This window comes from Ahaetulla prasina, chromosome 1 (assembly GCF_028640845.1).
Source record: "Ahaetulla prasina isolate Xishuangbanna chromosome 1, ASM2864084v1, whole genome shotgun sequence".
Lineage (NCBI taxonomy): Eukaryota > Metazoa > Chordata > Lepidosauria > Squamata > Colubridae > Ahaetulla > Ahaetulla prasina.
In genome coordinates, this window is record NC_080539.1 from 131,083,869 (window position 1) to 131,095,375 (window position 11,507).

Below are 11,507 nucleotides of genomic sequence, written 5' to 3' on the forward strand. Positions count from 1 at the left end.
GAAAATAAGCCTAGTGATGGAGTAGACGTGGTCAGCACAGGAGGCAGCCCTTCCCTTCCCCGGTCACCTCAGGGCTTCTCGGCCCCTTAATCAGATCAGCTGAGCTACTCAGGCCACCATTCACAACTGATTTGCAGGTGCCGCTCAGGCCACCGCCTCCAGCAAATGTGGCACTTTTGCAAACACGGCACTTTTGCCTTGCAGCTCCATTGCGTGTCTTGCCACTGTCTGCAGGCAAACACATTATAGGGTAAAAAAAACCTCACAAGTTCAATCAAACTTCTCAAACTCGCAAGAACTTTGTTTTTACCCTACATGTGGTAAACACCTGCAGATAACATCGAGACACGCGATGGAGCTACAAGGCAGGTAAGATGCGTGTCTCGTGTCTCCCCAGCCCCATCTCTCCCTACCTGCCACCCCGAAATTGCATCCAATTTGGGCAGGGACAAGAAGCCCTGCCATGCCCGGCAAGAGGGGGAGAAGAGAGGACAAGAGGAGCAAGCCCTGTCTCGCTCCACGCATCTCGCTTCTTCTCCACCCCACTGCCACCTCCCTCAACAAAGAAACAGCGGGGAAAGGAGCAGCCAGGCTGCTGGTATTGGGGTGCAGGGAGCCGTCTTACCTGCCTTGCAGCTCCATCGCGTGTCTCGCTGTTGTCTGCAGGCAAACACATTGCAGGGTAAAGAAAACCTCGCAAGTTCAATCAAACTTCTCAAACCCGCGAGAACTTTGTTTTTACCCTACAACATGTTTGCCTGCAGACGACGTCAAGACACGTGGCGGAGCTGCAAGGCAGGTAAGATGCGCACCTCGCGTCTTCCCGGCCCCTGGCGAGGGGGGGAGAAGAGATGGCAAGAGGAGTGAGCCCTATCTCGCTTCACGGGTCTTGCTTCTCCCCCCCCATGCCACCCCCTCGATAAAGAGCAGGATGCTGTGAAAAAAGGAACCGCGCGGGCACAGGCTTTGGGCATCGGGGGCTGCCAGGGGTTGCCCGGCAGAGAGGCGAGAGTTTGCAGGCGAGGGGGATGGATGGGAGGCCAAGAACACCGGGAAGATTCCCACCTTTGGTTGCCCCACCGAACAGCTGACAAGCAGCTGTGTTGCGCTGCCATAGCAGTGCAACACAGCAGCAGCCATGAGGGGACCACGCTCACCGCCTCCTGCACCCCCAAAATAATAAGAAACACACACACACGATAATAAGGCCAAGCCCTTATTTTGGGGTTCAAAAAAATATAAGACAAAAATACAAACAAACTGTTGGCAAATATTAATGAAAGTGATTAAATGGAGCCACTTAAGAACCTGTTTTAGTTTTTAAACTGCTTTTAATTATCATGATTTAAAGGTAAACAGTGAATTCCCCAAATATGCAAATGACACCATCTCTTTGTGGGTAGCGAAAAGTAATGTGATTCTGAAGAGTTCGAGAAGGATCATTTTGAACAGGGTGAATGATCCGTCAAAAAGCAAATGCAATCAAGTTATGTAAAGTTTAAACAATAGAAATTATGGCAGAATAACTACATAACTTTACACATGGAAAGGTTGAATGACAAATGCCTCCAATATTATAAATTGTCCACAGATGGCAGTACTGCTGTGGCAGAATATCTGTCATGTTCTTCAGCATTGCTCTGTCACCTCATTGGATAGGAAGCAAGAGGCTTGTGTTGCTAGTGTTTGGAAGTAGAAGCCTGCAGTGAGTACCCATTCCTGTGCTTTAAATAATAGGTTGAATTTTTGTGAGTATTCTAGGTCGTTGGTCCGAAACAACGTGAAGATGGTAAACCAAGAAGAGCTGTGTAATCACATACAAAGTGGAGGTTGGTGAAAGAAACAGACAAGTTTCATATCAGGAAGGTTGATAAACTGATTAAAGACAATCAGTGATTCACTCATAGGGAAATTGCTTGGCTTTTCATAAGAATGTACGTCAGACATTACTGATGTGTTTCTATATTAGAAGGTTTGTGGAAGATGGATTTTACAATACAGAAGTATTTTAATTTTTGGTTTTATTGTACACCCACTGAGTCAATTTGGGTTAGATGGGTAGCCACATAAATTTGACAAATAAAAATAAAAAAACAGTTGTAAAAATGATAGCCACATATGTGGATGGCTTTAAAAGAAAACTGGATCAATTCATGAAAGACAGGCCTATCAAGGTCTATTAGTCTTGATGGCTTAATATCATTTCCAGTCTGAGGGAAAAATGCCTCTAAACACCAGTTACAGATCAACAATGGAAACGTAAGATTGTCTCCACCTCCTCGAGACTACCTCAGAGGCTGGATGTGTAAAAAAAAATGTTGAGTTAAGATGGGCCTGATCTAACAGGACTAGTTCATGTTCTAGATGGGGTATGTGTAAAGTCAAAGCCTCTAATCTAGAAATGCAAGGGCAAAAGCAAAAGCAACAAAAAGGAAGCAATCAAAATTTAAATCTCAGAATTGTTTTTCTTTTCTAGAAGATGCACTTTTTTATGACTTCAACAAAACATAGTTAAAATAAGCATGGTTTTGTGTAAAACACTATCAAAGTGAGTCCATTTGAATTTTTTCCCCGGATTGCAAATACTTACGCCTTCAGTTCCGCAAATCTAACCAGAATATGAGCATAATTTTCATTCTGGCTATATTTTTCTGCTGACAGTGATGCAACTGCTTGGCTGTAACGACCAATCAATCTATTTAGTAAGCTTGTGTCAGTCTGAAAAGTGCCCCTTTTCTCCATTTTGAGTAAGAAACTCAACCAATCCTCAGGATTATTAGCAGTCATCATAATCTGATTAACAGTTCCAGAATTATCTAAAACACACAAACAAAATTAAGTGTCTTTCAGGCACTGTTAAAAGAAACAAATTCATCTTCAAAATTAATATAGGAAATTATTCCTCACAAAATAGTAATCAAGTCTACAAACAGATGTGTGTATGCATGTCTGACTAGATACAACAATCCCCATTATAACACCCAGGTTATTATTTTAATTTGTAATGCAATAATTGTGAAGAGGGATTGGTGGCTTGTGTGCATTACATAACAGCATCAGATTTTGCAAGACACTTAAATATTTTCTTTTAATGCTTTTTGAATGGAATTATTGCTTATTAAATACAAAGATGGATTACACCTAGAAATGTAAACGTTTGGTAATCAAACAACAAATATTTAGTTGAAAGAAACTCAAAATATCAAGTTGAAGCAGGACCCCAATGCTTTATAATACAAGTGCTTTATGTTTATTTGTTAGGATTATAACAAAATGTATTAGAGATGGAAGTCGATGTGTCACATAAAAGAGGAAGTATATTGCTTGGCAGAGGTGTGGTGTTGCCAGCTTTCTGTAAAGCACAGGAATATTTCTACATGCTGTTCTTTGTAACCTGTTCCAGTAACTATATGTGGCAAGTAAGGGGCATCGATAGCAACATATGCATCAACATATGTATCCCGATGGTGTATAATAATGGTAGTCCATATATGGGCTTTTGTCTGTGACAACCAATTAGGATAACTTCTTCTTTTTCTTATGTGATATCTGTAACCAAAGGTATAAAAGATTATGCTTGAGCCTTGTTCGAGGCTCAGACCTTTGTTTTCCACATGAGTGGGGGTCTGTGTCCTATTTGCGCAAATAATAAATTAATTCTTGTTTCTCAAATCCTTCGTGGTCTTGTCTCCTCACTTTAAGACGAAAGTTTTCTATTACAAAGTGACCACTGGAAGTTCTCTTGTGTGTGTGTGTGCGTGTGTGTGTGTGTTCATGTATGCACAATAATACAGAGAGAATGAGTAGGCAACATATTTCAAAATAGGCCATTCCAGCTGAGATCATTATCTGACAAATAAATAAATGTTCCTTATATTTAGCTAATAAAAAATAGCCAAATATAAGGCTATTTTTTAATACTTAAAAATAAGTATTACTTAAATCTTTAAGATTTGAGTAACAAACAAAGTTAAACAAGTGTCAATACAAAAATATATAGCTACCTTAGAAAAACATTGCAGGGAAAATTGAAAGTAATAGTTATAAAGAGAAACTACTATTTTTTTCTGTCAGAAGAAATTTAATACATGTCCATTGAACATAATTTGTTTAAAAAATTAAAGAAAACAGACCTTTTTTTTGTGGAGAAGGAATTCTTCTATTCAGTTGATCATTAAAAGTGACATACCTGTTGTATCAGTTGATACTTTAGTAAAGTTAAGTTCATCTGTAACATTATCTTCATTTTTACATTTGTTTTTTAGGTCTCTAACTCTACTCATAATAGATGTGACAAACCGATCCTCTTCACTCAAATCGTCTTCCTGCATCTCTAGAAAAAGGGAAATCATATTAAATATACAGTTTTCTAAATATCTGAATGTTTAACTTCAGCATTAAAAAGAAACTGGGATAACTTTATAACCAGTATTATACAGGAATAATTAATTGCAAAAACATTGTAATGTTATACGTTTCAGTAAAATAGAATAATTTAGATCCATCAAATTCTGATTTATTCAGCACATATACTAAGAATTCAGTTAAATGCAATTGAAATCATATTAATTTGTACATTAAAAAATAAGTAATTTAGTAGGAAATATTTGCATTTGCCTAGCTTAGTTTTTAATGCAATATTTTCTGTATTCCCACAAAGGTAACCAAGCAACTTTTCTGAGAATGTGGCATAATCACGTGTAGCATATACATTCAGTTTTTCTGGCAAGGGAGCACATTAACAATCTAGTCATACCGTACTGAGACTGGAAAAGTTGCAAAAGCAACCAGCTGAAGCAGTATAAAGCCACCTCACAGAATTGCCACATTTGCCTCTCCCCAGTCCATCCTCAGAGTTTAAATTAAAAGTATACAATTTAGGATGTGAGATAAAAAATTATGTTATTTTTTAAAAAAATCTATTACTAAATGTATCAGTGATGTTTTGCTACAAAAATAACATTCCAATTTTCTTTATTTCTACTTCTTTGTAATACTTCTGTGAACCACATTAATGGAAATGGAAATAATTCTGCCTTAAAAGATCAATTGTTTCTAGCGCCCCTTTTCCTTTTTATAGAGGAATAGCTATTTTCTCTGAAGGGAGAGGAGAGGGGCTCTGTTTAATAGACAACTCAAACTTTCATCCTCTTAAATGAAGTCCATTTATCTCTGAGCAAATGTTTATCTTCAAAGCGCTCCATGGCATAGGGCCGGGTTACTTACGGGACTGTCTGCTGCCACTGAATGCCTCCCACCGACCCGTGCGCTCTCACAGGGAGGGACTCCTCAGGGTGCTGTCGGCCAGGAAGTGCCGACTGGCGACGCCCAGGGGAAGGGCCTTTTCTGTGGGGGCTCCCACCCTCTGGAACGAGCTTCCCCCAGGACTTCGTCAACTTCCTGACCTTCGGACCTTCCGCCAAGAGTTTAAGACACATCTATTTATCTGCGCAGGACTAGACTAGGGTTTTAAATTTTTAAATGTCTAAATTTTAGATTTGGTTTTAAATTGGGTTTTATTATTTATATGTTTATTTTAAATATTTGGCCTATATAATAAGTTTTTTAGATGAATGTTTTACTTTGTATATTTATGTGTTTTTATATGGCTGTACACCGCCCTGAGTCCCTAGGGAGATAGGGCGGTATAAAAGTACGAATAAATAAATAAATAAATAAATAAATATCACCAATCCTGCTGGAAGTGAAGGTATGTAAGTGGGAAAAGCATGCTGAACCATTACAGAAAAGGTAATGACTCCTGGGAAAGTAGAAAGCCTGGGGAAAAAAACCTGAAAACAGCTCCACCTTGATTGGTTAAGTATAAATGGAAATAGAAAGGGGCTGTGACAAGATTTCAAGAGTCTGTTGCAATAATCTAAACCTCATTAAAGTGTATTAAAGACTCCTAAATACTACCTAATTCTTGCTTAACCATCTTTTCTAGGCTGTTTGGCGATTTACTTTCACTTGGGAAACTTGATTTTCTCAAACTTCTTACAGTCTGAAGTCAGATAGTGGACATTATCTGTAAATTGGGAATGACTGACTTCCGTTTAATCTGTTGCTGAGATTTGTTTTCCTTCATTAATTTGCTAAAATTAGCTAGTGTAGCTCTTTCTTGTTCAACCTCTTTTCTGACTGTTTTCTTCATTCATTCAAACAATTTTCTTCACTGCTAGTACAGTTTCCCTACCTCTTCTTGGGGGAAAAAATAAAGCACACATTTTAGTCATTTGTACATCTCAATATTTTTTCCTGGGTTTCCCCCCCCCCCTAAAAAGCCGCACTGTTGCATTCTTAGTACACACAAACATATTCAATTTTCTGATAACAGAGGATTTATGTCTTTGCTTCCACACAGTTCAGAATCATAAGAACTAAGAACTATAGCAACTAAAATACCAAACTTGGATCAAAACTGGGGAAAAAATTATTGCATGAAGAATTTAAAAATAAATGTTGAAGCTAATGTTTTGTTAGGAATTACTTTAGTTTGAAATTTATCTAGTGTTGGATAAAATGGATTTTTATCTTGTGGATCCTTTTAGGCATACATAAAATTCCTCAGTAGGCCCTTCCATAATGTGGACAGTTCATAAGAAGCTGGAGCAGAAAATATAAGTGAATGAGGAAAATGGTACCAAGCTACCAAAAAATCTATATATATAAAAGTGAAAACCTCTCATGCATTAATCACGAAATCTCCAGAACTGTAAAGCCTACAAACTTGAAATTTGCCACATATGTTCCTCTTGGCTTCTAGGTGCTCACTAAGAAAGGATTTTTCGAAATGACCATCAGAGCATTAGTATTTCCTATATTATTATAATAAGTTCTGATGCTAATTAGTTAGACGTTCTACTCCCCCTCCCAACTTGAAAATAACTCTGGAGAGAAAGGGATAGCATGGGACAGGCTTCTGTGAGGCCAGCCTGAGGGGGAGAAGGGGAGAAGAGAGGCTTCTATGGAGCCAACTTCGGGGAGAGGAGAGGCTTTTGTGGGGCCATCCTGAGGGAGAGAAGGGGAGAGGAGAGGCCGTAACTACACATTAATTTTCAAATTCTAACTGTCGATTTATCCAGCCCGATCACATAATTTCATAATAGAGCATGGGTATTCATCTAGTTTATTAATAAAGCAGTAACACTGAATTATTATAAGAAAGATTGCCTTACAATCATATGGATTTTGTTATGATATTTTGTATATTTTGGAAATCATTATGGTACATTACGTACTTAGCCCTTAATCTTGAATCAGATGAGTGTCGGCTGGCGGCCCCCAGGGGAAGGTCCTTCTCTGTGGGAGCACCTACCCTCTGGAACGAACTTCCCCCCGGTTTACGCCAATTGCCTGACCTTCGGACCTTTCGCCGGGAACTGAAAACTTATTTATTTATCCAAGCGGGACTGGCCTGATTTTTAAACTCTAAATTTTAAATTTTTCAATTGTAATTTTATTGGGTATTTTATATGGTCAATTGGACGGTTTTAATTTTGGCCTTTTATTGAATAAGCTTTTTAATTGTTATTTTAGTGTGTATATTAATTGTTTTAAATGAAGGCTGTACACCACCCTGAGTCCTTCGGGAGAAGGGCGGTATAAAAGTTTAATTAAATAAATAAATAAATAATAAATAATACTCATTTATGTTATTCATTGTAATCTGACTGTAAGAACCAGGACTTCAGTGATGATACTTTCAAATGCATCCATAAAAGTCTTACAAGAAATCAGGCCTCTTTACCTTCCAATCTACAAAAGTGAAATGCAACCCATAGTATGCACTGGAGTAGATGCTTGACAATCGCCTTTGGTTTTATAGATTCAAAGTTTATCAAGTTCTGTTGATCATTAGCTTGGTGGCTTATCACCAGGCAAATCCATAGTTTAAAGGAAAAGATGGGATATATATCTTAGATTATATCTTTCAAGTATCAACAATACTGGATCATTATCCATTACTCTGCAATTTAGCCAATTCATTCTTTTGTTTAATATAATTTTAAAGTGACTTGAAGCTTAGCATATTGGCTAAGAAAACACTTCTCTGTTACTAATACTAGGCAATGACAATAAGCATAATATAATCCTATAAACAACTCCACCACTGTAAATTGAAATGAAAACAATTTGGAAAGCAAATGTCAATGTTAATCTCACATTCATTTTCTAACATAATTGCATATGCACATGAAGACACAAAATCTTTCACTCTATCTTAAACAATCCTTTAAAATTAAGCAAGACTGATACTTTAGAATCTTGCTCTCAACAAAGCATTCCCACACACTCACACAAGAATTAAGAAACACAGTTTTATACCAACACCAGACCTAATGCCCCAAATCTCACTCGTGTGGAGGCGAGAGGAAGCATAATTTACATTTACACCACCACAGTGTTAGGCAACTTTTCCCATTGGCAATACAAGATTTTGCTCAGTTTGTTTCTCTGATTGAACTGATTTTTTTTCCACAAACAAATCACTCCCTTGCCTTAACTGATCCTAGCATCTTGAACAAATATGGACTTGCAAGAGTTTGGAAACAAGCAAATGCTTTTTGGATCTCAATTGACACACTTCCTGATGACACACTGTGGTGTTCCTTCTAGAGAGGTAGACACATTTAAAATGCTGCAACAAATACATAAATGAGGTCGTATATATATTGTGGCAAAAACCTGCATGGGGAGCCAATTTTAATAAGTAGATCAAATGTTTTTCTCAGTTGGCACACATGTAGGAATCCAGAAGGGGAGAACAGACTGCAGAATAGGCTGCAAAATGAAAGGTGTAAGGACTATGACCTATCATCTATGTTTATTACAAGACTTATTTCCATAAACCACCAACACCTTTCTGTCATTGCAACTATCAAATTTAGATTTTAACTGTTTCTATCATTAACTCAAGTGTAATACTGACCTCAATCTAACAGGATTTGTAATGGTCCCAGCTATGGAAAATCTGAGGATAACCATAGAAACTATGTCCTTATTTTCACACAGTAAGAATGTTCTTAGATCACTCAATTGGATACACTAATGAAGTATATCCAAATCAAAAATTTAATAAATAAGAGCCTTATAATTATAGATGTGCTCTATAGATAAAACAGCTGTTTCTCTTACCAAAGAGCCAGCATGATGCAGGGCTTGAAGCACGGGTGGGAACTTATAGCCCCTTTATAACTTGTGAACTTTAACTCCCAGAATTCCCGAGCCAGTCAGGAATTTGTCTTAAAGTGTTGGGCAAGCAATGGAAAGACCCAGGATTACCAAAGTTTACTTGATGACTCTGAGTCTGTCGTTCTCTTAGCACAAACCAACTCACAGGTTTGTTGTTGTGGGAATAAATTGGAGGAATGCTACACTGACTTGAGCTTTTAAAGGAAAAAAAAAGGATATGAATCTAATAAATTCCATTAAGAAACATTGGAATTAATTAAATCCACCTATTAAGGAAATTTGCTATATGTGCGTAGAAGTGAATGTTTCTCAATATATTCTAGGAGTCTTGATTTTGGATTTCTGTGCATTATTTAAAATATACAAACTAAATTGTCATTGTTTTGGCTTTAGTACCCAAACCTTAAATATATTGTCCTCTAACAATCACCAATATCATTTTCTCTAGGAATAAATCTCTATACACTGATACCATACTCAAAGATGCACTATAAACCATTATGAAATAGTGATGATAGCAATACTGTGAACTTAATAAAGTCAATTTTCTCACCCATTATTATTTCAGTTTTCTTCAAAACCTGTAATAATTATAAGAGATAATGTTTATTACTATAATAATCCTCGAGATTGCACCAGCCTATGAATGGTTCAACTCAAATAATACTTTACATCTTCTCCCAGTACTTTATCATTTACCTAAGATGAATCAACCACTTACAATATTCATCAACTGACTCCATGGGAAAAAGGCTTTTGAGAAATATCCCCCTCTACAAATTGAAATAGAATCATACCAAACAAAACAATAACTTTGCCCCTGTTGTTTATCTAACTGATGCATATGATATCATAGTACATATCAACGTATGTATCTCAATGCTCTCATTGAGCATGTCACTCAATTCTCAGGGGTTGGTTGAGAAACACTTCCATCATTTTTAAAATAACCAGGACCAATCAAAACTTCCTAGAACAATACAAGTGATTTCTCTTGGACTTGCAGTTCTTAATATTACCTGTGAAATGCTTTCTGACAGACACCTAATTCACTAGAAAGGAATTGCAAAAAGTTCCAGTTTAATTCTTTGCTTCAATGCAAATATTCTATAGAATATAGATCTTAATCTAAACTATGCTCCACAGCAGTGGTGAAATCCAAATTTTTTTACTACCAGTTCTGTGGGAGTGGCTTGGTGGGCGTGGCAGGGGAAGGATACTGCAAAATCCCCATTCCCTCCCCTTTCCAAGGGAAGGATATTTCAAAATCTCCACTCAAGGGGTGAAATGTAAAATTTGTTACTACCGGTTCTGTGGGCGTGGCTTGGGGGGATAATGTGCAGCACTTCATATGCCTCGTTCTGGTTTCCCCCCGACCCCCTTTGAAATACGTTCTTGGCCTTGTCTGGATCAACCAACCAATACACACACACCTTTTTTTTTTTTTCTTTTACGGCGAGGATTTGGGAATCAGGCTCTTTGCTCCGATCAAATGGCGAGCAGGGAGGCTCGGCTTTCCTTCAAAACCAAAACCCGGGAGAGGAGGAAGAGGAAATGAAACGAATGTACCGAGGAAGGCAGCGACTCAAACAGGGGAACGGTGGCGGGGGGGGGGACAAGCAGCAAAACGGGCCGCCAAAAAGCCGCCTCCGCTCAACTGGGAAAGGCCTGCAAGGCCATCAAGAGCACCGCGCTCGCCTTCAGAAGGCGGCCTCTTCCCGAACGGAGCAAAACTCCACCGAGGCCCCGAAGGGAAGAGCGCCGTTACAGAGCAACTCACCGCATTCGTGTTATTAAGACTCTTCATGGAAGGACGACGGTGGGGGCGAGGTGCAGCCTTCCCACCGTTTGAATCTCGTCACCAAGGAGCAGCTTGTCAGGCGATTGGCTAGTTCCACGGCGGAAGTTTACGCCGCTTCTGATTGGATCTCCGTTTGATCGGCGGGAGGGCCTCCCGCGCGAGCCGCTTCTGATTGGATCATTGTTTGATTGGCAAGCGGCCCGGGCCACTTCTTGCCGGGGGAAAAATAGGGATGGACGGCAGATTCCCGATTGCTTGAAAAGTCACGTCTTAAGCCGGGCTAATCAGTCGCCAGCGATGCCTCGGCGGCGCGGATAAAATAAGCTCACGGCTCAACCTATCCTTACCGCTTGGAGGCCGCGTTCAGTTCAGCGCCGGCTGCGGTCGCCTCAAGGTTCTTCGATCATGCAGTTCAGAAAACAACAGAGTTGGAAGGGACCTTGTAGGTCATCTAGTCCAGAGGTCACCAACCTTGGCAATTCTAAGCCTGGTGGATTTCAACTCCCAGAAT

General features: G+C 38.9%; 1 protein-coding gene across 3 annotated transcripts in view; it reads right to left on the reverse strand.

Annotated features, from left to right (window-relative positions):
- TTK (TTK protein kinase) overlaps positions 1 to 11,098 on the reverse strand; it is a 41,807-nt gene extending 30,709 nt beyond the window's left edge. The window contains exons 1-4 of one of the 3 annotated variants that reach the window (XM_058175978.1): positions 10,976 to 11,048; positions 9,749 to 9,776; positions 4,190 to 4,333; positions 2,591 to 2,816 (exon numbers count right to left, since the gene is read on the reverse strand). In XM_058175978.1, the coding sequence (XP_058031961.1) occupies positions 2,591 to 2,816; positions 4,190 to 4,333; positions 9,749 to 9,776; positions 10,976 to 11,002 (425 nt within the window). In that variant the 5' untranslated portion in view covers positions 11,003 to 11,048. Of the gene's footprint in view, positions 1 to 2,590; positions 2,817 to 4,189; positions 4,334 to 9,748; positions 9,777 to 10,628; positions 10,697 to 10,975 lie in introns of those variants that run through there. The other 2 variants (XM_058175972.1, XM_058175987.1) reach the window with 2 other exon arrangements.
- Between the last annotated feature and the right edge of the window lie 409 nt (positions 11,099 to 11,507).